Source organism: Pongo pygmaeus, chromosome 16 (assembly GCF_028885625.2).
Source record: "Pongo pygmaeus isolate AG05252 chromosome 16, NHGRI_mPonPyg2-v2.0_pri, whole genome shotgun sequence".
In the NCBI taxonomy this organism is placed as follows: Eukaryota; Metazoa; Chordata; class Mammalia; order Primates; family Hominidae; genus Pongo; species Pongo pygmaeus.
In genome coordinates, this window is record NC_072389.2 from 84,626,003 (window position 1) to 84,653,656 (window position 27,654).

Below are 27,654 nucleotides of genomic sequence, written 5' to 3' on the forward strand. Positions count from 1 at the left end.
CTCTGGGAAAAGGCAAAGGTCAACATTTGCAACCTGGGATTTCATTGAAAAGAATATCTGGGAAATTACCACTGACTGAGCAACTGATTCAGAGAATGATTAGATGTTCTAACCACACACACACTTATTCTCTCCTTAGATTTTATAATCCTCATTCGACGAGCATCATTCATCCAATAAGCTCTCACTGAGCATCTTCTTATGTGTCAAATGTTGTGCCAGGTTTTGGGGACACAGATGTGAAGACAGGATTGCACATGGAGGAACCTGGACTTTGGGGTACCTCAGGGTACAGAGTGTAATCCCACCCCTGTATCACTTATGCCAAGCCAATCATGGAATGGTATGCCCCCAGCCTCAATGATGGCTTCCAAAGTGGGAACTTGACCTTAAGTGTTCTGAGCAAAGAAAAACCTAGGACTTTTGTCCGATGGCAAAGGAAAAAGAGCTTTCTTCTTCTGGATGCTGCAGAAGGTAGATGTGATACCTGGCACAGCTGCAGTCATTTTATGACTATGAGGAAGGCTGGAGGACAGAAAAGGAAACAGAAGAGAGAAGAGCCCTGATCCAATTCTGCCTACACATGGCGGGTTGCCAGACTCTACAGTTTGGCCAGCCTACACATTCCTTTTAAATAAAAGGAAGTGATTTAAATAAATCAATCTGTAGCCAAGAGCTCTAACTGAAATGGGCATGTATTATGTGCCCGCTACTTACATGACAAATTTGAGTCCTCACAACAGCTTTTTAATGTAGAGATTGACAACCTCATTTTACAGATGAAAATATCAAACCCAGTGGTGAAGTGACTTTCTGAGGTCGCCCCATTACATAAGTAAGGGATCTGGGTTCTAGAAGTTTGACTCCAACACCTGTTTGCTGCAATACAAAGCTGCTTACTGTGTTGCATGGGAAACTTCATCAAATTCTTCTCTCTCTTTGGGATCCTCCTGGGATTGTTTTTCCTGTTTTTGTTTTTGAAACTCGAGAATGGATCAAGTTTCATTGCTGGGTTGACAAGGGCGTGCAGGGGCACAGGCCATGTGAGGCATGATGCCAGCCCCCAGGCCCTTGCAGAGAGTTTGGGGAAGCCTTCAGGAGGTGTGGAATTGCAGAGGCAGGACCACAATTAGCTAGATCTGAAGAGGCAGGGGACCCAGCTGCCATCTGGGCTCTAAGTAGAAAAAGAGAAATCAGAGCCTTATAGAAAAGACATCTGTACCTTGTTCTGCAGACAGACTTCCTGCTATGATGCACCTCCTCATTTTTTTTGGGTACAGAGCAGGCTTGACATTTATGTAGATTGATTCCAACTTGGCATTTTGACCAAAGGAGCTATTAACCCTTTCCCTCCCGTCCTGGGAGAAAAATGGCTTGTGGGGCCTGACCCACAAGTGACCCCTTCAGGCTGTTCCGGCCCTTTTCTGGCATAGTCTCTGGCTGGCAATGGATGGCTTCTTTATGACCCTGAGGCGGTATGGCCAACAGGAAGCACAGTCGCTCTCTCCTGAGCTCATTTTTCACCCTGGCTGGTTTTGCTGGAGATGCAACCAAAGCTAAATCTCAATTTTGGGGGCAGGAGGGGCAGTCGGTGGTAGTCATCTGCACCTGGGCTGTTACATAAAACCTCCATGCAGCCTCTGGAAGCCAAACTCAAGATTTAAAGGGGAAGAGCTTTATTGTGTTGACAATTGCTTTACAATTCACTTAGTAACACGCCACATCTTCGTACAGAGGTATGCACTTTTCACTCTGCTGCTCCATCTGATCCTAGTTACATCCCTAAAAGGGGACAGGCATGTGTCAGGATCCTCTTTTCACTCTGAGGCTACTGAAGCCCAGAGAGGTCAAGCCAGTTGCCCTACTTTGCACAGCTGTTCAGTGGTCAAGTCAGTGGTTTTAGCCTCTGACAATCCAGCAGCCTTTCTATTACACCACACTGCTTTTCATGCAGATTTAGAGGGAAACAAAGAATCTGTGCTCCAGTGTACCGTCTCCCCATAGGACTGTGAGCTGCTCAAGGCAGGGTGGTAATGGAGTCACATCTGGGCAGCATGATGTGGAGCACCACTGATATTTGGGAGTCTATTTGGGACTGGATAATTTTTTGTTTTACAGACATTTAAATGAGTCTGCATTTAGCATTCCCGGACCCTGGTCACTAAACTCCAGCAGTGCCTCCTCATTCTTATAAAACCCTCCTCCCCACAAAAAAAAAAAAGGCCCAGACATTTCCAAATCTCCCAGGGTGGAGGGAACAGGGTGGAGTAGAAGTGGGCAGTACCACCCTTGGTTGAGAACCCAGTCTTTGGAATAAGATGGCTGAGGTTTCAAACCTTGTCTCTGCTCTCCCTAGCAGGGTGACCTTGGAGGTCTGGCTTCCTGATTCAGAACATTTACCCCAGAGGGTAATCAGGAAGATGAAATGAGCTAATGGACCCAAAGCACGAAGCTCCATGCCAACATGAGATGTTTTGATTAAGTAACTAATAAAAATAACAAATGAAATCCTGTCGCATTAAGAGTTGGCCCTAGTATGTTTACAGTAGGTGTTCCATAAATGTGGCTTCCTTCTTCTGCATTCTCAGCATCTACCTCAACAACCACATCAACAAAAACAAACATTTATTGGCTTACTTTTTTTACATAAAGCATTTAACAAAGAATTTGACACATTGCCCCATTTATTCCCACAACAGCCCTATGAGGTAGTTATATTATTGTCCCTATCTTACAAATGTGGGAACTGAGAGCAGAGATTGATTAACTGTAGCCTGTGGGCCAAATCCAGCCACTGCCCGTTGTTACTGGAACACAGCCTCGTTCATTCATTCACGTGTTGTCTATGGCTGCTGCCATTTACATTGAGTAGTTGCTTGCAGCAGAAACAATATATGGCCTGCATAGCGTGAAATATTCAGTGTCTAACCCTTTAGAGGAAGAGTTTACTGACTTCTACTCTAGAAGGTTAATTTAGAAGGTGACAAAACTAGTTATGGTGGAGGCATGAGTCCAACTCAGTTCAGTTTGATTCCAAAGCTCAGGCTCTTAGTTGTCACACACTCCCACTGGAGGCGGTGGATTTTCATTAAGTGGTCATTAGACACTGAGATTGTAAAACATTTATTTTAAAATAGATTATGTTATATATTTGGTTTTTATTGTGGTAAAATGTCTGTAATGTAAAACATACCATTTAACCACTTTGAAGTGTACAGTTCACTGCCATTAAGTGCATTCACAATGCTGTACAACCATCACCATTATCCATTTCCAGAACTTTTTCATCATCCCAGACAGAAACGCTATAGCCATTCAACAGTAACTTCCCATTCCCTCTCCCCCAGCCCCTAATAATCACTATTCTACTTTTGTCTCTATGAATTTACCAATTTTAGGTACCTCTTATAAGTGGAATCATACAGATTTGTCTCTTTGTCTCTTATTCCATTTAACATGTTTTCCAGGTTCATCCATGTTGTAAGATGTATCAGAATTTTATTCCTTTTTAAGGCAGAATAATGTCCCGTTGTGTGTACTGTCAGATGTTCCTCCATTTACTATGGAGTTACTTCCCAATAAACCCACTGTAAAAGAAAAATACTGTAAGTCACAAATGCAGTTAATACACCCAACTTACTGAACATCATAGCTTAGCCCAGCCCACATTAAACATGGTCAGAACACTTACATTAGCCTACAGCTGGGCAATATCATCTAACACAAAGCCTATATTATAATCAAATGTTGACTATCTCATGTAATTTATTGAATACTGAAAGTGAAAATCAGAATTATATGGGTACTTGAAGTACAGTTCCTGTTGAATGTGTATCACTTTTGCACCATTGTAAAGTCAAAAAATATTAATTCAAACCATTGTGGGGCAGGGCACGTTGGCTCATGCCTGTAATCCCAGCACTTTGGGAGGCCGAGGCAGGGAGTCACCTGAGGTCAGGAGTTCAAGACCAGCCTGACCAATGTGGTGAAACCCCGTCTCTACTAAATACAAAAAATTAGCCATGGGTGGTGGCACATGCCTATAATCCCAGCTACTTGGGAGGCTGAGGCAGGAGAATCACTTGAACCTGGGAGGCAGAGATTGCACTGAGCCAAGATTGTGCCATATACTCCAGCCTGAGCAACAAGAGCAAAACTTTTTTTTTTTTTTTATACTTTAAGTTTTAGGGTACATGTGCACAATGTGCAGGTTAGTTACATATGTATACATATGCCATGCTGGTGTGCTGCACCCATTAACTCATCAGTTAGCATTAGATATATATCCTAATGCTATCCCTCCCCCCACCCCACAACAGTCCCCAGAGTGTTATGTTCCCCTTCCTGTGTCCATGTGTTCTCATTGTTCAGTTCCTATCTATGAGTGAGAACATGCGGTGTTTGGTTTTTTGTCCTTGTGATAGTTTACTGAGAATGATGATTTCCAATTTCATCCATGTCCCTACAAAGGACATGAACTCATCATTTTTTATGGCTGCATAGTATTCCATGGTGTATATGTGCCACATTTTCTTAATCCAGTCTATCATTGTTAGACATGTGGGTTGGTTCCAAGTCTTTGCTATTGTGAATAGTGCCGCAATAAACATACATGTGCATGTGTCTTTATAGCAGCATGATTTACAGTCCTTTGGGTATATACCCAGTAATGGGATGGCTGGGTCAAATGGTATTTCTAGTTCTAGATCCCTGAGGAATCGCCACACTGTCTTCCACAATGGTTGAACTAGTTTACAGTCCCACCAACAGTGTAAAAGTGTTCCTATTTCTCCACATCTTCTCCAGCACCTGTTGTTTCCTGACTTTTTAATGATTGCCATTCTAACTGGTGTGAGATGGTATCTCATTGTGGTTTTGATTTGCATTTCTCTGATGGCCAGTGATGATGAGCATTTTTTCATGTGTCTTTTGGCTGCATAAATGTCTTCTTTTGAGAAGTGTCTGTTCATATCCTTTGCCCATTTTTTGATGGGGTAGTTTGTTTTTTTCTTGTAAATTTGTTGGAGTTCATTGTAGATTCTGGATATTAGCCCTTTGTCAGATGAGTAGGTTGCAAAAATTTTCTCCCATTTTGTAGGCTGCCTGTTCACTCTGATGGTAGTTTCTTTTGCTGTGCAGAAGCTCTTTAGTTTAATTAGATCCCATTTGTCAATTTTGGCTTTTGTTGCCATTGCTTTTGGAGAGCAAAACTTCATCTCAAAAAAAAAAAACAATAAAAAAAAATACAACATCACAAGCTAGGGACCATCTGTGTTTGTTTTTGAATAGCTAGTACATGCATAGAGTACAAAATTCAAAAGGTGCAAAGGACATAGAGTGAAGAGTGAATCTCTCTCCTATCCCTTCCCCCTCCAGGCCCCAGCTCCCCTCCCAAGAGACAACCAGTGTTACTGCATTCTTGTGTATCTTTTCTGAAAGGGTCTATGCATGCTCAGCATCTAGGTTTCAATAGTATTTTAAAATATATTTTCACACAAGTATTACTACACCTGGCATATTGTTCCTGCATCTTTCTGATAACCTTTTTTTTTCTTGAGACAGGGTCTTCCTCTGTCACCAAGGCTGGAGTGTAGTGACACAATCATAGCTCACTGCAGCCTCGACCTCACCTACTCAAGCAATCCTCCCACCTCAGCCTCCCAAGTAGCTGAGAATACAAGTGTGTGCCATCACACCTGACTAATGTTTTTGTTTTTGTAGAGATGTGGTCTCACTATGTTGCCCAGGCTGGTCTCAAACTCCTGAGCTCAAGCCATCCTTCTGCCTGAGCTTCCCAAAGTGCTGGGATTGCAGGTGTGAGCCACTGTGCCTGGTGGCTCACACATTAAGTATTCTTAATAACATGTCTTGCAGATTGTTTTGTATCATTATATCTAGAGCTATCTCACTCAACAACTGCATATAATCCCACTGCATGAGTGTATCATGATTTATTTATCTGGTCATTATAGGTAGACATTTAGGTTGTTTTTAATCTTTTTCAGTTATGAACAGCTCTACAGTGAATGTTCTTTTCATTTTTTTGTTGTTTGTTTTTGAGACGGAGTTTCATTCTGTCGCCCAGGCTGGGGTGCAGTGGCACGATCTCAGCTCGCTGCAACCTCTGCCTCCCGGGTTCAAGAGATTCTCCTGCCTCAGCCTCCTGAGTAGCTGGGACTACAGGCATGTGCCACCATTCCCAGCTAATTTTTTATTTTTAGTAGAGACGGGGTTTCACCATGTTGGCCAGGCTGGTCTTGAACTCCTGACCTAAGGTCATCTGCCCACCTCAGCCTCCCAAAGTGCTGGGATTACAGGTGTGAGCCGCTGCGCCTGGCCTCTTGTCATGTTTTTAAGATGAGTTTTTAAAGCCAATGTAGTAGAAGATGAAGCATGTTTCTCACCCACTCCATGTTGGACTGCATTTTTCAGGGAAATTGTGCTATCTGGAGAACCATATTTGGCTCAGAGGATCAGGAGTGCTTGGATCCTACCCTGGTCTTAACTCCTCCCTCCCCCATATCTGGGCCAATGAGAGATGGAGGAAAAAAAGCAAGGAACAACTCATTCTTAGAGGGGCTGAAAGCCTAAGGACATGCTCATTGGAGAACAAAAAGCAAGGAACAACTCATTCTTAGAGGGGCTGAAAGCCTAAGGACATGCTCATTGGAGGACAAAAAGCAAGGAACAACTCATTCTTAGAGGGGCTGAAAGCCTAAGGACATGCTCATTGGAGGACAAAAAGCAAGGAACAACTCATTCTTAGAGGGGCTGAAAGCCTAAGGACATGCTCATTGGAGGACAAAAAGCAAGGAACAACTCATTCTTAGAGGGGCTGAAAGCCTAAGGACATGCTCATTGGAGGACAAAAAGCAAGGAACAACTCATTCTTAGAGGGGCTGAAAGCCTAAGGACATGCTCATTGGAGGACAAAAAGCAAGGAACAACTCATTCTTAGAGGGGCTGAAAGCCTAAGGACATGCTCATTGGAGGACAAAAAGCAAGGAACAACTCATTCTTAGAGGGGCTGAAAGCCTAAGGACATGCTCATTGGAGGACAAAAAGCAAGGAACAACTCATTCTTAGAGGGGCTGAAAGCCTAAGGACATGCTCATTGGAGGACAAAAAGCAAGGAACAACTCATTCTTAGAGGGGCTGAAAGCCTAAGGACATGCTCATTGGAGGACAAAAAGCAAGGAACAACTCATTCTTAGAGGGGCTGAAAGCCTAAGGACATGCTCATTGGAGGACAAAAAGCAAGGAACAACTCATTCTTAGAGGGGCTGAAAGCCTAAGGACATGCTCATTGGAGGACAAAAAGCAAGGAACAACTCATTCTTAGAGGGGCTGAAAGCCTAAGGACATGCTCATTGGAGGACAAAAAGCAAGGAACAACTCATTCTTAGAGGGGCTGAAAGCCTAAGGACATGCTCATTGGAGGACAAAAAGCAAGGAACAACTCATTCTTAGAGGGGCTGAAAGCCTAAGGACATGCTCATTGGAGGACAAAAAGCAAGGAACAACTCATTCTTAGAGGGGCTGAAAGCCTAAGGACATGCTCATTGGAGGACAAAAAGCAAGGAACAACTCATTCTTAGAGGGGCTGAAAGCCTAAGGACATGCTCATTGGAGGACAAAAAGCAAGGAACAACTCATTCTTAGAGGGGCTGAAAGCCTAAGGACATGCTCATTGGAGAACAAAAAGCAAGGAACAACTCATTCTTAGAGGGGCTGAAAGCCTAAGGACATGCTCATTGGAGAACAAAAAGCAAGGAACAACTCATTCTTAGAGGGGCTGAAAGTCTAAGGCCATGCTCATTGGAAGACAACCCTTCCTCTAACCCAGGGTTTCTCTTTGACTTTTTTCTTTTTTTTCTTTTTTTTTTTTTTTTTTGAGACTTAAGTCTTGCTTTGTCACCCAGGCTGGAGTGCAGTGGTGCAATCTCAGCTCACTGCAATCTCCAGCTCTCGGGTTCAAATGATTCTTGTGCCATAGCCTCCTAGGTAGCTGGGACCATGGGCACCTGCCACCACACTTGGCTAATTTTTATATTTTTGGTAGAGATGGGGTTTTATCATGTTGGCCAGGCTGGTCTTGAACTCTTGACCTCAGGTGATCTGCCTGCCTCAGCCTCCCAAAGTGCTGGGATTACAGGCATGAGCTGAGATCACACCACTGCACTCCAGCCTGGGAGACAAAGTGAGACCCTGTCTCAACAAAACAAAAGAAAACAGCTTTGAAAAGAGATGGGATAACAAAGATCACAGAACAAAGAGTTAAAAAAAAAACAGATTGTTCTTTAATTAAGAACAACCAGGGCTGGGCAGAATTGAAGCTGTTTCCCCTGCCAGGTGATTGGACACCTCACCTTTTAGGGGCAGGGTCTGGATGGGAATGGGGGAAAAGCTTCCTTCAAAACCATCTTTCAGAGAGTTGGATGCTTTTTGGAGAGGACTGAATTTGGATTAGGCATTCACATTTATTTCTGCCCTTCGCAGTCATGTCATGGAAGCTAAATCATTTCTTAAAACCAATATTATTTCCACCCCTTCCAAAAGGAGCTTTATCATGTAAACTGAGCACCTGCAATCCAATCCTATAATCACTTGATTAGTTCTGGGAAAGCTCCTGCCTTTAATCCTTTTCTCCCTCATCTCCTGGTGCCAGGAAGGGCCCCCACAGGACCCTCTCAGGTCTGGAGGTATTCCCCACTGTCACGGTCTCCTCGCCACATCACCTGCTGGCCCCTGAGGCCTTCTGAGTGATGGGGAGGGTTTGGCTAGATCCTTAGGGGGAGGAAGCCAGGAGACATTTCCCTAGGTCAATCCCTAGGCAGGCCCCACTTCCTTCATTTCCTCATTTGTTCATCCAGTTAACACGTGCTTAGTGCTTCTCATATGCCAAGCACTGTGCTCTGCACTTCACTCTGTGAGCTCTGATAATAGGGACTAGTATGAGTTTTCATTTATGGATGAGGAAATCAAGGCTCAGAGGGGTTAAGTCACTTGCCTGAGACCACATGGTTGATGAGTGGCTTTGTTGTACTGGGGACCTAGAGTCTGAATCCAGCCAAGTGACTTCCAATGCCAAGCTCACACCAGATCCACACTCGGAGCAGAGGAAGCCACACTGCAGTGGAAAACAAGGGCTTCCTGGAAGTGGTATGTGGCCTGAGGCCAGGAAAGACCAGGTTGGGAGAGGGCTACTGACTGCTTACTGTGATCAGCCTCAGATTTTCGGCATCAGCAAGGCAGAACCCCAGTGAGATAGGCCAGGGTGACAGGAGGCTCTTTGGTGACCCTGGATGGGCTCTGCTCATGGGAATTTGATCCCACCATTAGTTTTTGAGCTCTTGCCACATGCCAGGCACAGGCCCTGCCCCAGGAATCCCACATATTATCATGTGCCATGGCCTGGGTCTCTGCTATGGCTTCAGTAGCTCACGTTCCCCTCTTCCTGGACACCCATCTTGGACGATCCTAGAGCCTCAGGCCAAGGCATCCCCAGAATCCCCCCAAGCTTCTGGACCCCTGCTTGGGAAGACTGATGCTGATCAGAGTCCTGCCCCCTCCCCCTGCTCCCAGTCCAGGCCAGGGATGGCTTCTCTTTACCTGGGTCTTCCCCGAGCTCAGCTGAGCTCCAGCTCAGCGTGAATCACATGTTGGGAATCCGCTGAGAGCTGGCCCTGAAGATCCCTGAATAATGCATCAAAGCCCTTCTCCGCTGCAGAGCCATTAGGGTGGGGGTGAGGGGGATAATGCAGAGGAGTCAGTGTGTTCCCCACCCCAGGAAGAATACTAGGGTTCCAAAGGCCTTTGCCCTGGTGTGCATGGGCTTGAGACTCAAAGGTCCACAGGAGTGGGTGACCCAGTACATAGGTAAACCAAGGCAGGTTTCGGATGACTACAAAACCAGTACATCCTCCAAAAGAGGGCAAAGGAGGTTCAGCTTCCAAATATTCAGACTTTTGCCACTGGAAACTTTAAGAAAAAAAATTTTATTTTTAGCATCCATATAAAAGTTGTATTGTATGGTTTATGGTTTTGTTTTTATTTTGAATTTTCTCCCCTGTGGAGAAGCACCAAAGCATCTTCAGTGCTAACACCTGGAAAAGTCCAAGTCCCTCCTGGAGATCCATCCAGTCACAACCACAGGAGAGCAGAGCTGGGGGTGCCTGCTGAGTTCACTCCATCCACCCCACCCAACTCCCAGAACCGTACAGGCTGAGCAGTCCAGGCCAATTCGGTACCCTCTTCTGGCTCTATGAAGAAAGTCTAGGAAGGGAGTGGAGAGCTGCAGAGGAGAAAGAGGGAGGGGATCAGAAGGAGGAGGAGCAGGAGGAGGAAGGGGATGGGGAGGGGGAAGAGAGTGCTAGATTGACAGAAATTTTTGTTCCTCCTGGCACCGTGTTCCCACCCTGGACCTAACTGAGTCTTCCCAGGTGCTATGCACTGAATGTTTGTATCCTGCATGATGAAATTAATGCCCTTATAGGAAGAAACACGAGCAAGTAGGCCTTCTCTCTCTCTCTTTGCCGTGTGAGGATATAGCAAGGAGGTTCCGTAGGAGAAACCAAGAAAAGAGTCCTCACCCAACCCAAACCATGCTGGCAGCCTGATCTCCAACTTCCCAGCCTCTAGAACTATGAAAAATAAATGACTGTCTAAGCCACCTAGTAATTTCTTATAGCAGCCTGAGCTGACTAAGGCACCAGGTCACTATGTGACTTGACTGCCTACTCTCTCTCTTTGCTGTCCAGACTCTGGGGACCCTGGTTCTCTGCCCTTTCTCTAGCCCTCTTTCTCTGTGTGCCGTCCTTCCCACAGTCTGCAGCCTCTGCTGATCCTTAGTCCACTGCTCTTGGCCATCTCTTCCACCTGTGACCACTCTCTTCTCATTCCCTCTGGGATGAGCTCACTCCCTCCTTTGGTACCAATTACTATCTATGGCAGTGGGTCTTGACCTTGGATAGACTCTACAGGGACTCTGAGTGATTGGTCTGGGTGCAGCCTGGCCATAGGGCATTCTGAAAGCTCCCCAGGCCATTCTAATATAGACCACTGGACAGTAAAGGGTTAGTTTGCTCAGCAGCCTTGGGTCACTCCAACCCTGCACATTCCAAAAAGAGGATTGGCCCTTGACCACCTCTGGGGAGATAACCTTAGAATATTCTGCCCTTTTTTTTTTTTTTTTTTTTTTTTTTGAGGTGGAGTCTCACTCTGTTGCCCAGGCTGGAGTGCAGCGGCACGATCTTGGCTCACTGCAAACTCTGCCTCCTGGGTACAAGCGATTCTCCTGTCTCAGGCTCCTGAGTAGCTGGGATTGCAGGCACCCACCACCAGGCCCGGCTAATTTTTTTCTATTTTTAGTAGAGACGGGGTTTCGCCAGGTTGGCCAGGCTAGTCTCGAACTCCTGACCTCAGTTGATCCACCCGCCTCGGCCTCCCAAAGTGTTGGGATTACAGGCGTGAGCCACCACGCCCATGCCTGGCTGAATATTCTGACTTGTAAGAATGTTTTTGTATGCCTGAGACTTTGGGTCTTGGTGTATCAATACGACTTCTTTAAGGACTGAAGCCTGAGTAGCTGGGGTCAATCACCCAGGAGCTGCATGCCTGCATGATGGACACCCAAGAAAAACCTTGAACACTAAGGCTTACCTGGGTGGGCTTCCCTGGTAGACAACACTTAGCATGTGCTGTCACACATCATTGCTGGGAGAATTAACCACTGTCTGTACAACTCCACTGGGAAAGCATAACTGGAAGCTGGTGCCCGGTTTCTCCTAGACTTTGTCCCTTTTCCCTTTGCTGATTCTAATCTGTATCTTTTCACTGTAATGAACCATGACCAAGGGTATAATGGCTTTTCTAAGTCCTTTGCATCCTTATAACAAATCATTGAGCCCATGGCTGGTCTTAGGGATCCTCTACACGACCGCCAAGACCAGGAACACTGAGCTGCAGTATACACATTGCTGGGCCCCACTCCAGAGATTCTGATTCAGTGCACTTGGTGTGGGCTTAGGAACCTGCCTGGTTAGTAAGTTCCCCAACACTCTGCTCTGCTCCCATTCAGTGAATACAGGCTGCATGGCTGCCTGTCCCCTCTCCCTACCCTCTAAAGGCCAGTCACCCAGTCCTCTCAACCATCTCCAGAGTCTCATCTCTTCCTTCTTCCCCTCCTCTTTGCTTCATCCCCCAGTTTCATTCCACTCGGCCACACTGTAGCCAAATTAAAATCTGAGTCTGGCGTTTCCCTTTGGGAAGGTGCTCAGTGGCTATGTACATGTGGTCCAAACTCTTGGTGGCATTCAGGGTCTTTCTTGGCCTTTCCAGCCTCCCCTCTAACCACAACACATACTGTCCCTTCCAGCCTTGGGGAATTCCTTGCAGCCTCAGAACAGGAGGCCTCCTCCATCTGCAATGCCCTTTGCCCCTCTCTCTACATCCTCTCCTAGGCTACTCACCAGCCTGGACTGCAATTGCTCATTTGCTTACCTGACCCCCTCTCTATGCCAGAACCTGGCAGCTTCATACAAGTCCGTTAATAACTATATGTTCAATGAATGAATGAATGAATGAGAGTCTTGTTCATCTGAGTTCCCAAGGCCCAGCATGGTGCTTGGCACATGGTAGGTTCAAAAATTCATCTCAAATGAGAGATGAATGAACAGCTTTTGCACCCCACCCTCAAGCCCACCCCCCTTCCTTTGTCTCCCCTCCTTTCTGTCATTCTCCTTTATCACTGAGGATCCTTTTTTGGTTATACTCTGATTCTGCTACCCAGGGGCACTTCTGTGGAAAGCCTCAGCTGCCTCCTGATTGGTCCTTTTACCTCCAGCCCCAGCAGATAAGGAACTGGGAGCTTTCAGGGGGCAGCTGAGGAAGACTGCAAATCAGTGTCAAATATCTATGTAGAGCTGAACTTGATTTGAACCTCCCATAAGCCCAGGGAGGGTGGCGATATTCTCCTCAATTTACAGATGAGGAAACTGAGGTTCAGAGAGGTTGGGTGTTTGCACATAGTAGCTTGATAGCAGAGATGGGATGAGAACACAGACCTTCAGCCACACATCTTCGTGCTCTCCCTTTTAGCCAGACACCAGGGGTCTTCAAGGCCACAAAAAAAGTATTTTGACCTTTGGATAATTCAGGGCTACATTCCCTTCACCAGCCTTGTCTTCTTAAATTGCTGCTCTTGATGCTGACTGATCTCCAGCCCCAGGTAAAATACACACAGTTTTGTCACTATGTCAAGTAGAAAAAAGTTCAGTGCTGGGAAAGGAAGTCAAACTCTCCTTGGAAAAAATCAGATGGGACGTACTACTTTTAGGCCCAGCTAGATGTGCAAGGAGAGAGCCCCCAGACCCCTGCCACAGGTGCCAGCTTCCTCACCAGCAGGGTGCACCAGTGTTTCTCCTTCTTCCCAGAGACCTTCTGCCTGATAAAGCTCCAGCTCTTGGCAGGCACTCAAGGCCTTCGCTAGCTCAGTGTGACTGTAGGTCAGACACATTCTAGATTGACAGAATATCACCCATGGGGCTGAACCCCACAAAATACCTTCAGTGTTTGCCAGAGGGACTATGGGGTTTGGGTTGGCCCATCTCTTTGGGAACAGCTGAACTGAGAAATGCAAACCACCTTCCTGACTGCCCCGGGGAGGAGGAATCAGCAGGGTAGCACGGGCAACACATCTCGCAGCACTAGGCATGCAATGGATAATAATTACATCTGGTAAATGGGGTATCCATCACCTCAAGCATTTATCCTTTGTATTACAAACAATCCAATTATATTCTTTTAGTTATTTTGGAATGTATAAGTAAGTTATTATTGACTACAGTCACCCTGTTGTGCTATTAATACTTGGTCATATTCTTTCTAACTAATTTTTTGTACCATTAACAACCCCCACTTCCTTACCATAGCCCCACTACCCTTCCCAGCCTCTGGTTACCATCCTTCTACTCTATCTCCATGAGTTCAATTATTTTAACCTTTAGCTTCTGCAAATAAGTGAGAACATGTGAAGTTTGTTTTTCTGTGCCTGGCTTAGTTCACTTAACATAATGACCTCCAGTTCCATCCATGTTGTTGCAGTTGACACATAGACCAATGAAATAGAATAGAGAATGCAGAAATAAATTCATACATCTACAGTGAACTTATTTTTGACAAAAGTGCCAAGAATACACATTGTGGAAAGGACAGTCTCTTCAATAAATGTTTCTGGGAAAATTGGATATCCATATGCAGAAGAATGAAAGCAAGCCCCTATCTCTTGCCATATTAAAAAAATCCAGTTTTCTCAGCATCATTTATTGAAGAGACTGTTCTTTCCACAACGTGTATTCTTGGCATCTGTTTTTATGCCAGTACCATGTCGTTTTGACTACTTAGCTCTCTAGCATAATTTGAAGTCAGGTAATGTGATTACTCTAGTTTTGTTCTTTTTGTTTAGGATAGCTTTGGCTATGCTGGGTCTTCTGTAGTTTCATATAAATTTTAGGATTTTTTTTCTATTTCTGTGAAGAATGTCATTGATGTTTTGGTAGACATTGCATTGAATTTGTAGATTGCTTTGGGTACTATGGACATTTTAACAATACTGATTCTTCCAATCCATGAACATAGAATATCTTTTCATTTCATTTGTGTCCTCTTCAATTTCTTGTATCAGTGTATATTTTTCATTGTAGAGAACTTTTACTTCTTTGGTTAATTCCTATGTATTTTATTTTATTTGTAGCTATTGTAAATGGAATTAATTTCTTGAATTCTCTTTCAGATTGTTCTTTGTTGACATATAGAAATGCCACCGAATTTTGTATGTTGATTTTGTATCCAACAACTTTACTGAATTAGTTTATCAGTTCTAATAGTTTTTTTGTGTGTGAGTCTTTAGGGTTTTCCAAATACAAGATTATGTCATCTGCAAATAAGAATAATTTGACTTCTTCCTTTCCAATTTGGATGCCCTTTATTTCTTTCTCTTGTCTGTTTGCTCTAGCTAGGATTTCCAAAGCTATGTTGATTAACAGTGATGAAAGGTGATGAAAGTGGGTATGCTTGTTATGTTCCAGATCTTACAGAAGAGGCTCTCAGTTTTCTTCCATTCAGTATGAAACTAGCTGTGGGTCTGTTGCATATGGCTTTTATTATGTTGAGGCATATGCCTTCTATACTCAGTTTTTCAAGGGTTTTTTAATCAGGAATGGATGTGAAATTTTATCAAATGTTTTTCCAGCATTCATTGAAATGATCATGTAGTTTTGTCATTCATTCTGTTGACATGATGTATCACATTGTTTGATTTGCATATGTTGAACTATCCTTCCGGGATGAATCCCACTTGGTCATGATGAATGATCTTTTTAATGTGTTGTGGAATTCAATTTGTTAATGTTTTGTTGAGGATTTTTGCATCTATATTCATCAGTGATATTGGCCTATATTTTTCGTTCTTTGATGTATCTTCAGTTTTGGTATCAGGGTAATACTAGCATTGTAGAATGAGTTTGGAAGTATTCCCTCCTCTATTTTTGGAATAGTTTGGGTAAGGTTGGTATTAGTTCTTTATATGTTTGGTAGAATTCAGCATTGAAGCCATCAGTTCCCAGGCTTTTCTTTGCTGGGATAATTTTTATTACTGCTTCGATTTCATTATTTTTTATTGGTCTATTCAGGTTTTGGATTTCATCATGGTTCAATCTTGATAGGCTGGATGTGTCTAGAAATTTATCCATTTTTAGTAGGTTTTCCTATTTCTTTGCATATAGTTGCTTATGATAGCCACTAGTGATCTTTTGAATTTTTGCGGTATCAGTTGTAATGTTTCCTTTTTCATCTTTGATTTTATTTACTTGGGTCTTCTCTCTTTTTTTCTTAGTCTTAGTTAGGCTAAAAGTTTGTCAGTGTTGTTTATCTTTTAAAAAAACCAACTTTTCATTTCGTTGATGCTTTGTATAGTTTCCTTCATTTCAATTTCATTCATTTTTGCTCTGATCTTTATTATTTGTTTTCTTCTACTAATTTTGGGTTTGATTTGCTCTTGCTTTTCTATTTATTTAAAATGTATTGTTAGGTGGTTTATTTGATGTTTTTCTACTTTTTAAAAGTAGATGTTTATAGCTGTAAACTTTCCTCTTACTACTGCTTTTGTTGTATCCCATAAGTTTTGGTGTGTTGTGTTTCCATTATCAATTGTTCCAAGAAATTTTTCAATTTCCTTCTTAATTTCTTCATTGACCCACAGCATATTATTTAATCTTCATATGTTTGTATAGTTTCCAAATTTTCTGTTGTTATTAATTTCTAGTTTTATTCCATTGTGGCCAGAGAAGGTGCTTGATATTATTTTAGTTTTTTTGAGTGTTTTCAGACTTGTTGTGTGACCTAAGATATGGTCTATCCTTGAGAATGATCAATGTGCTGAGGAAAAAGAATGTGTATTCTGTAGCCATTGGATAAAATGTTCTATAAATATCTATTAGGTCCATTTATCTACAGTGAAGATGAAATTCAATGTTTCTATGTTGATTTTCTGTCCAGAAGATCTATCCAATGCTGAAAGTAGGGTGTTAAAGTCTCCAGCTATTATTGTATTGGGTCTATGTCTCTCTTTAGCTCTAATAGACTTTGCTTTATATATCTGGGTTCTCTAGTGTTGGGTGCATATCTATTTAAAATTGTTATATCCTATTGCTGAATTGACCTCTCTCTCTCTCTTTTTTTTTTTTTTTTTTTTGATGGAGTCTCACTCTGTCCCCCAGGCTATAGTGCAGTGTTGTGATCTCAGCTCACTACAACCTCCACCTCCCAGATTCAAGTGATTCTCCTGCCTCAGCCTCCCGAGTAACTGGGACTACAGGCACACATCACCAGACCTAGCTAATTTTTTTGTATTTTAGTAGAGAACGAGGTTTCACCATGTTGGCCAGGATGGTCTCGATCTCCTGACCTCGTGATCTGCCCACCTTGGCCTCCCAAAGTGCTGGGTTTACAGGCATGAGCCACCGTGCCCAGCCCTGAATTGATCCCTTTATCATTATATAATGACCTTCTTTGTCTCTTCTTATAGTTTTTGTCTTGAAATTTATTTAGTCTAAGTATAGCCACTCCTGCTCTTTATTAGTTTCATTGGCATGGAATATCTTTTTCCATCCCTTTATTTTCAATCTATGTGTGTCTTTGTAGGTGTAGTGTGTTTCTTGTAGGCAATAAATCACTGGGTCTTTCTTTTTTAATCCATTCAGCTACTCTTTCATTGCACAGTTTAGTCCATTAACATTCAATATTATTATTGATTAGGCCTACAGGATGTAAGGACTTACTCTTGCCCTTTTCTTATTTGTTTTCTAGTTGTTATGGTCTTCTCTTTCTTCTTTCCTTTCTTCCTTCATTTCTTCCTTTTGGTGAAGGTGATTTTCTCTGGATGTAAAATTTAATTTCTTGTTTTTTTGTGTGTGTATTCATTGTATGTTTTTTTGATTTGAGATTACCAGGAGGCTTGCAAATACTATCTTATAACCCATTATTTTAAACTGATGACACCTTTATATTGCTTGCATAAAGAAGCAAACAAATAAGCAAAAAGAAAACACAAAAACTTTACACTTTCACTTTGTCCCTCAGCCTTTTAACTTTTTGTTGTTTCTATTTACATCTTATTGAGCTGTCTATGTCTTGAAAAATTGTTGTAGTTATTATTTTTGTTTGGTTTATCTTTTAGTCTTTCTACTTAAGAGTCATTTACACACAATAATTACAGTGTTATAATATTCTGTGTTTTTCTGTGTATTTACTATTACTAGTGAGTTTTGTACCTTCAGATGATGTCTTATTGCTCACTAATATCCTTTTGTTTCTGATTGAGGACCTTCCTTTAGCATTTCTTGTAGGATAGGTCTGGTGTTGATGAAATCCCACAACTTTTGTTTGTCTGGGAAAGTCTTTATTTCTCTTTCAGGTTTGAAGGATATTTTTGCTGGATATATTATTCTTGGGTAAAATATTTTTTTCTTCAGCACTTAAAATATGTCATGCCAGCCGGGCGCAGTGGCTCACATCTGTAATCCCAGCACTTTGAGAGGCTGAGGCGGGCAGATCACAAGGTCAGGAGTTCAAGACCAGCCTGGCCAACATAGTGAAACCCCATCTCTACTAAAATTACAAGCATTAGCCGAGTGTGGTGGCAGACGCCTGTAATCCCAGCTACTTAGGAGGCTGAGGCAGGAGAATTGCTTGAACCCAGGAGGTGGAGGTTGCAGTAAGCCGAGATCATACCACTGTACTCCAGCCTGGGTGACAGAGCAAGACTCGGTCTTGAAAAATATATATATATATATCATGCCACACTCTCCTGGCCTGTAAGGTTTCCACTGAAAGTCTGCTGCCAGATGTATTACAGCTCCATTGTATGTTATGTGTTTCTTTTCTCTTGCTGCTTTAGGATCCTTTCTTTATCCTTGACCTTTGGGAGTTTGCATATTAAATGCCTTGGGGTAGTTTTCTTTAGGTTAAATCTGCTTGGTGTTCTATAACCTTCTTGTACTTGAATATTAATATCTTTCTCTAGGTCTGGAAAGTTCTCTGTTATTATCCTTTTGAATAAACTTTCTACCTCTGTCTATTTTTCTACTTCCTCTTTAAGGCCAATAACTCTTAGCTTTGCCCTTTTGAGGCTATTTTCTAGATCTTGTAGGCATGCTTCGTTTTTTATTTTTTTGTCTCCTCTGTGTGTTTTCAAATAGCTTGTCTTCGAGCTCACTAACTTTTTCTTCTGCTTGATCAATTTTACTATTAAGAGACTCTGATGCATTCTTCATTATGTCATTTGCATTTTTCAACTACAGAATTTCTGCTTGATTCTTTTTAATTATTTAATCTTATTAAATTTATCTGATAGAATTTTGAATCCTTTCTCTGTGTTATCTTGAATTTAAGTTTCCTCAAAACCACTATTTTTTTTTTTTTTTTTTTGAGACGGAGTCTTGCTCTGTCTCCTAGGCTAGAGTGCAGTGGCGTGATCTCGGCTCACTGCCAGCTCTGCCTCCTGGGTTCACACCATTCTCCTGCCTCAGCCTCCTGAGTAGCTGGGACTACAGGTGCCTGCCACCACGCGTGGCTAACTTTTTGTATTTTTAGTAGAGACGGGGTTTCACCATGTTAGCCAGGATGGTCTCGATCTCCTGACCTCGTGATCCACCTGCCTTGGCCTCCCAAAGTGCTGGGATTACACTATTTTGAATTCTCTTTCTGGAAGGTTACATATCTCTGTTTCTCTAGGATTGGTCCCGGGTGCCTTAGTTTGTTTGATGAGGTCATGTTTTCCTGGATGGTCTTGATGCTTGTGGATGTTCATTAGTGCCTGGGCATTGAAGAGTTAGGTATTTACTGTAGTCTTCTCAGTCTGGGCTTGTTTGTACTCATCCTTGGGAAGGCTTTCCAGGTATTTGAAAGGATGTGGGTGTTATGATCTAAGCTGTATCTGTATTAGGGGACTCTCCAAGCCCAGTTATGCTATGATGCTTGCAGACTCATAGAGGTACTGCCTTGGTGGTCTTGGATAAGATCTGGAAGAATTCTCTGGACTACCAGGCAGAGACTCTTATTCTTTACCTGTAATTTCTCCCAAACAGTTTCAGTCTCTCTTTCTCTCTCTCTCTCTTGCTCTCGCTGTCTCACTCTCTGCTGAGCCACTTGGAGCTGGGAGTGGGCTGACACAACATCCCTATGGCCACCACCACTGAGACTGCACTGGGTCAGACCTAAAGCCAGCAAAGCACTGGGTCTCACTCAGGGCCCACTGTCAACACTACCTGGCTATTGCCTATGTTCACTCGAGGCCCTGGGGCTCTACAGTCAGCAAGTGGCAAAGCCAGCCAGGCTTGTGTCCTTGCCTTCAGGGCAACAAGTTCCCTCAGGCCCTGGTGGGTCCAGAGATGCTGTCTGGGAGCCAGAGACTAGAGTCAAAAACCTTAGAAATTTACCTGGTGCTTTATTCTATGATGGCTGAGCTGGCACTGAAACCATGAGACAAAGTCCTTGCCATTCTTCCTTCCCCATTCCACAGGTGGAGGAGCCTCACCCTGTGGCCACCTCCACAGGCCCACAGGGAGTACTGCCAGGCTACTGTCAATGTTCACTTAGGGCCCAAGGGCTCTTCAGTCAGCTTGTGGTGAATGCTTCTAGGCCTGGGACTCACCCTTCAGGGCAGTGGGCTCCCCTCTGGCCCAGGGCAGGTCCAATAGCTTGTCTGGTCCAGGGCTTGTCTAATAGCCAAGGCCTAGAGTCAGTAACCACAAGAGCCCATTTGGTGCTGTCTACCCCATTGTGTCCAGGGAGGTACCTAAGCTGCAAGACAAAGTCCCTCTTACCTTTCCCTCTGCTTTTCTCAAGCAGAAGTCTCTCACCACAGCCGCCATAGCTGGAAGTATGCTAGGTCTCACCTGAAGCCAGCATGTCTCAGAGCCTTACTCCAGGCCCAAAGCATACCACCTGGGTATCACTGTTGGCTCTGCAGGGCCCAAGGGCTCTTGAGTCAGCAGGTGATGAATCCTGCCAGGACTGGGTTCCTTCCTTCAAGGCAGCAGATTCCCTTTTGGCCCAGGGTGTGTCTAGAAATGTCACTTCAGGAGCTAGGTTCTGGAATAGGGGCCTCTCTACTCTGACTGGTGTTCTATCCTACTGTGGCTGAGCTGGTATCCAAGATGTAAGACAAAGTCCTCTTTACTCTTCCCCCTCCTCTCCTCAAGCAAAAGGAAGAAGTCAGTTTAGTTGTTGCAAGCTGCGCTGCCTGGGGTTGCGGGAGGGGTGGTGCAAGCACTCCCTTGGCTGCCCTGGCTGGTGTCTCTCTAGGTCGTGTGCCCCCTGAGTCCACTGGCTCTGAGCCCAGCATGGCGTCAGGACTTGACTAGGAGTTGAAGTCCTTATGGTCTAGACTGCCTTTCAAGTTTATTTAGGGCCCCAGGGCATAATAGCCTGCCATGCCAAGGCTTGTCAAAACACAAGCCTCAAGCCTCCTAACTACTGGGATGGGTTAACCCCTCTGGGTAGGGCTGGTCTAAATGCTCCCTCCATGGGCAGATGTCATGTGAGTTCCATCTGGTTTCACTTTCTGCTGTGACAGGGCAGCACTGAGTTCAAGGCAGAGTCCCACAGTTGCTGCATTCTCCCTCCCCCAGGTGCACAGATTCTCTCTCAGCACCACAGCGGCCGCTGCTGGGAGATGGGAGAGGAATGACCTCGGTCATTCAGTTTCAAGACTGTCTCTCCTACCCTCTTCAGTGCCTCTTTCAGTGTTATGACGTTAAACCCAGGTACTGTGAGTCCTTACCTGATTTTTGGTTCTTATGATGATGCTTTTTTGGTGTAGACAGTTGTTAAATTTGATTTTCCTGCAAGGAGAATCATTGATGGAGACTGCTATTCAGCCATCTTGCTCTGCCCCTCCTCCCTCACTTCACTTTACCTCCTAAGAGCCCTGTTTCCAAATACAATCACACAGGGGGTTAGGGCTCCAAGTATGAATTTTGGGGAAACACAATTCAGTCTATAGCATTTGGACTTGGGGAGAGGGAGGAAGAGAACATTCAGAGGAAGGTCACAGTGTAAGCAACAGTATGGAGGTGGGAAAGTTCAGCTCGTGGGTAGGAAAAATTGATCCAAGTTGGCAGGGCCCACAGGGAGATGTGGTGGGGTGGTGAGAGGTGGCCACATCAGAAAGAACCTTGAATGTCAGGCTGAGGTGGGAGGCATTTCCTGTTGTGTAGAAGGTGCCATGAGGTGGTGGGGAGGGTAACATGATGAAAGGATATTTGGGAGGATGGATCTGGCATCAGTGATGGGTAGGGGTAAGGACTGAACAAAGCTGAAGGCCAAGAAACTGGACACATGGCCCAGAGTTCAGGCTTAGGCTGTTCAAAGGCAGTTTCCACACTGAGTTCCCATGTGGAGCCAAGCATGCAGGGGGTAGATGATTTAAAAAAGCAAAACCATTCTCTTCCCATTACCACAGTTTTCCAGCTGAGCTCATCACCAGAGTCCTACAAATCAGACAGCCAACCTGCCCTAAACTCTGCCCCTAGAAGCTGTGACCCAGAAGGAGTCCTTGTCCAGCTGTAGCCCAGAGACACTGCAGCCTGAGCAGGACTGCACCTCTTCCCTCCCAGGAGCCTCATCTCTGTCTGGCCTGGCTCTGGCTTCCAATGCCCTCAGCTTTGGCTTCAAAATCTGTTGGGTCAGATTCGTGAGAGCTCTGGCCTTCTTCAGTTTAGGGATTTTTAAATAGTTTTTTTTCAAGCAGGCAGAAGATGAGCTCTGCTTGCTTACCTCTAAGAATTGGCTAGAACTCACAGAAGGCTGTTATACTCATAGTTATGGCTTGATTACATGGAAAGGATACAGATTAAAATCAGCCAGGGGAAGAAAGGCATAGGGCTGAGTCCAGGAGGGCACCAGGCATGGAGTGTCCATTATCCCTTCCCCGTGCAGTCAGAGTGCATTACCCTCCCGGCTTTGCTATGTGCCAATACACATGGAGTATTCTCAGCCAGTGAGGCTCCGTCAAGCCTCAGTGTTCAGGGTTTTTATTGGAACTTCATCACAGAGGCATGCTTGATTGTCCATGTGGCTGCTCTCAGTTTCCAGTCTCCAGTCCTTTTAGGGGTGACCTAAAGCCTGGACTCTAAATCACATAGTCACTTTTCCTGGCTTGGCTAGTCCCCACTATCATTTTTTTTTGAGATGGAGTCTCACTCTGTTGCCCAGGCTGGAGTGCAGTGGCATGATCTTGGCTCACTGCAAGCTCTGCCTCCTGGGTTCATGCCATTCTCCTGCCTCAGCCTCCCAAGTAGCTGGGACCACAGGTGCCCACCACCACACCCAGCTAATTTTTTGTATTTTTAGTAGAGACAGGATTTCACCATGTTAGCCAGGATGGTCTTGATCTGACCTCATGACTCACCTGCCTCGGCCTCCCAAAGTGCTGGGATTACAGGCGTGAGCCACCACACCTGGCCCCCACCATCTTATTATTAGACTATCCATCATGACCCAAGATCCCCAGGCAAAGATATTCCTATCAGGCATTATGTGTTGAAGATTACCTCCCAGGAGTCTAGGACAAAGTCCAGACCTTTTTTTGGTCAAGCTTAATTTTTTTTAACTATACAACATGTCATCATTCTGTTATCCTTCCTATCTGTTTTATCTTCAAAATAACCCTAATTGGTGGGTAAGAATGTTTATTATAGATGAGATCTCAAAAGGAAAGACACTTGAGCAAAGTTGCACAGTTGATCCTTGACTCATGGTACAAGACTTCTTTCCACTACTCTGAGAGCCCTGAGTCCTGAGAAGAAGATGGAAGGAAGGTGGGTATATGTGTGTGTGCACGTGTGTGTGTGTAAATGTATTTCTAATGAGTATGTGTGGATATATGTATGTCTCTGTGTGTGTGTATACATGTGGATGTCTGTGTGTCTATATGCATGTTTGTGTGTGTGTGTGTGTACACATGCTCAGGGGGAAGGTTAAAGAGAAAATCAGCAGGGTGCAGTGGTGCACACCTGTAATGCCAGCTACACAAGAGGTAGACAGGAGAGGATCACTTGAGCCTGGGAGTTTGAGAGAGAGAAAATTTCAATAATCTTCTTCTTGCAGTTAGAAGGAAAAACCTGGGGCTGAGCACAAAGAGACATAAAGCACAGCATAAAGAGGCAGAGAAATGTCTAAAGAAGAACAAGTGACCAAGAATTAATTAGTTCATTTATAAAGAAATAGAGCACTTTAACAGCAGAATAAAACTGGAAGATAATTTCCTCTAGAGCCCTGATAATCTTTGTGAGAAAACTGTTGGTCACATTAATTGCAAAAACTTGCAGGACTCTCTGCAACAGAACTGGCTAGTAAAACCATCTTTATAAAACTCACTATACTACAAGTGGCATGCAACTCTTTCTCAACCAAGATTTCACAAACCTATCTCCAGCTTCCAGATGGTGAGGGAAAGTGTGATGAGACTTTATGATAAATTGTGCCTGTCTCTGAGCCCATCTCCTCCTGTTGAAGAGGAGGAAAATGAGGATAGCACATTATAACCCTGCCTGACAAAAGTCATGAGATAAGCAAATAATTATTATTAAAACCAGAGAGTCCTATAATTTATTCATGAATGCCACACATTCTATATTAGATCTTCCATTTCAATTTCTTGTATTCTTTGAAGCAAATTTATAAGATTTGCATTATTCAGAAAAGCTCCCAAGCTAATATAAAAAAACACTTTAACCACATGAAGTATCATGTTACACAATATGGTATGGTGGGGAAGGGTGCACACTCTAAAACCAGAAAACACAGATTCAAGTCCTGGCCCTACCACCTTGGGAAAGTTACGTGGTCTCTCTGTGCCTCCATTTCCCCATCTAAAATGTGGGAATGACAATAATAGTGTCTATTTCACAGAGATGTTTTGAGGAAAATAATATATGTAAAGCCCTTTGAACAGCAGTCAGTGCTATGTGTTTGCTATAGTTATTTTAACATTTCAGATTATAAATATCTACCCTGTTATTCAGATGACAAGCATCCCTAAGCTGATAACATGATGAAGAGCTTTTTTGTTCCTTGATTTTCCCTCAGCTTTGTGAGGAAAAGAATACCACATGAAGAAGAACAACTCAAGCAGGGGTGAGAAGGAAACTTGGCTTAAGTTTGGGGGGCTTGGGTTTATTAGGCTTTTGTCTTCTAAAAATTTCCTAAGCTTCATTGATAAGATGTTTAATATCAATCTAGCTAAAAAGGACCAATATACCCCGCAAAACACTGAGTTAGACATAAAAACAGAAGGGTAATAAATGAAATATGGAAAACTACACAACCAGAAAAATAAACAACTACCAGTACCCAAAACATGGCTAAATCTCACAGGATTATGTTGAGTGAAAGAAGCCAGCCACAAAGGTGCACATACTGAATGATCCCATTTATATGAAGTTCAAGAACAGGCGAAACTAATCCATGGTGACAGAGGTCAGGATCCTGGTTAACTTTGAGGGGACAGCAACTGAGAAGGGGCAAGAGGGAGCCCTCTGTGCTGATGGGAACATTCTGTATCTTGAGCTGAGTGGTTGTTACATGAGTGTGCACATATGTAAATAGTACGGAGTTGTACCTTAAGGTATATGCACCTCGCTGTATGCAAGACACTGTCTTAGTCCATGTGTGCTGCTGTAACAAAATATCTGAGACTGGGTAATGTGTAAAGAACAAAAATGTATTTCTCACAGTTCTGGTGGGCGGGGAGTCTAAGATCAAAGTGCCAGCAGGTTTGTAGTCTAGTGAGGGCTGCTCTCTGCTTCCAAGATGGCACCTTGAACACTGAGTCCTCCAGAGGTGAGAAACACTGTGTCCCAACACGGTGGAAAGGACAGAAAAGCAAAAGAAGAAAACTGAACTAGGTCGCTCCCTCAAGCCCTTTCATAAGGTCACTAATCCCATTCATGAGGGGGCTCCTCCCTCACGATTTAGTCGTCTCCTAAAGACACCACCTCTTAATACTATCACATGGGGGTTTAAGTTGCAACATGAATTTTGGAGGAGACACAAACATTCCAACCATAGCAAATATACTTTACTAAAAGGAAAAAAAAAAAAAAGGAAAATCTTGTCTCTAAACATGATATTTTAAGAGTTTATATATTTACAGCTCAATTTTCTGCTTGCTTACATAGATATTTGTGACCATGAGTGTCATTCTTAGCTGAGAAAAGGTTCAGTAAATTTTAAAAAGTCTCACATTATCTATTAATATCTTATTCAGATAAGATCAAATTTCTAACCTAGATTTTAGGTTAAGACAGAAACCCATGGTCATTTGCTGCAATGTGAGAATGACAGAGAGAGATTAACTAGCAGAATCCAACTATAAATTTAAGGGCACAATTCTCTACTAATCACTCCTCCCGACAAATCAATTACTTGGATAGCAATGAATCAACTAAAAATGGAAGTGAGAACAGTTCAAGTCCTTTTTGCAATGGATGGATGTTTACGAGACTATTAAGTGAAGACGGTTCAGAAACGAGATAAATGGCATGCTAATTTGGGGTTGAATGGAGTAATGGGGTGATCTTGGAAATATAAGAATCCTGCTTAATGGGGCTTGTCTACTTGTAATTTGATAAACTAATATATGTAAATTCAAAGAGATAAAGGACATGAGCACTCAGAACAAAATTACAGGAATAAATTTAGCAAAGAGGCACCAAAGTTGAGATAAGGGTCACTGTTCCACGTCTGACATCTTTAGTTCTTGAGTCATGGGGATGGTAAGCCAGAGAACAGAGTCTTCCGACTGGAAGTTAAACCAGCCTTTGGGGTGGGTTCAGAGAGACTGTTCAGACTCAAGATGCGAAAGCAGATGTTGCCCCTTTGAAATATCCTGATTGCAAGGGCATTTTCAAAGACAGTGGTGCTTGGGGGAAAGAGAATGCTGTGTGTTTAAAAAGAAAATAAATTAAAAGAAAGAATAGAAACAAGGAAGAAAAAGTGACCAGAGGGTAGGGTGACCATATGTTCTGGTTTGCAAGGTACAGCTAAGGTTATGTCTGTTGTCCCAGTGCAATTATAATAGTGTCCCTTTCACTCTCTGAAGGATTTGGATGATAAAGCATATGATCACCCTACCAAAGAGAGGAAATTAGCCAGACGACCCATGTGTCTATTTTAAACGGTGTGGACTGATCCGCAGCCCCGTGTCACTGCCCAGCTGAGCTGTGTGCACAACCTCTGCCTCGCCCTACCCCACCCTGCCCGGGTCTCCAGGAAGGCTGGAGCGGAACCCTAGGCTCCCGCGCTGCTCTGGTGCCACCTGCAGGTTATATGGGGGAACTGCTTCTCTCCACCCCACTACCCTCCACCCAGCCTCCCGACCCGACCCTGGACAGCCTTGGACTTGGCCAAAAGACATTCAGAGCACGCGAAGCCCTGGCTGGGGAGTGGGCTGGACCCTGCAGTGAAGCCCGCATTACAGAATCAGACGAGCCCAGCTTAAACCAACAAGGCCAAGCTCCTCCTCTTCCTACCCACTCCTGTCCTGTCTCATTTTGTAGACGGGAAACTGAAGCCTAATTCAGATTTTTCGTTGGTGGGTTGTGAAGCATACAGCTGGAGCCTCCTAGGTGCCATTCCCCACATCTCTGTCTTTCCACTAACACTTTAGGGTAGTGGGGAAGCAAGACAGCTTAAGTTTAATAAGCTCCTACTGTGTACTGGCCAGAGTGGGCACTTTTATCTCCAGCCTCGCAATTGATGGGAAATAGGTGATTATACGACTAGGACACAGGATCAGAGTGGGCTAGCGACGTGCTCACAGTCTCTCAGCTGAAACTGGAACCCAGGGGTCTTTGACTCTAAAGCTAGTGCTCGTTTTGGGTCTCCAGCTTGAGCAATAGTTGCAAAATGCAAAGAGCACCTGAAAATCTAATATCGATCCGTATAAGACTGTATTGCAAACAGAAACATGGAGTGTCTTTGTGGGGGTGATGGCGAGGTGGGGAGATTATCTCAATTCTATGTAACCTGGGAACTCTCCAGGGAAAATGAGTGAAGCATGACTGAGTGCAATTTGTCTGATAAACAAAATCT

General features: G+C 43.8%; 1 protein-coding gene across 1 annotated transcript in view; it reads left to right on the plus strand.

Annotated features, from left to right (window-relative positions):
* The first annotated feature begins 22,021 nt into the window (after positions 1 to 22,021).
* The window catches only part of LOC129014003 (golgin subfamily A member 6D-like), a 31,206-nt gene continuing 25,573 nt past the window's right edge, over positions 22,022 to 27,654 (plus strand). The window contains exons 1-2 of the mRNA XM_054450894.1: positions 22,022 to 23,378; positions 24,649 to 24,696. Of these exons, the coding sequence (XP_054306869.1) occupies positions 23,368 to 23,378; positions 24,649 to 24,696 (59 nt within the window). The 5' untranslated portion in view covers positions 22,022 to 23,367. The remainder of the gene's footprint in view (positions 23,379 to 24,648; positions 24,697 to 27,654) is intronic.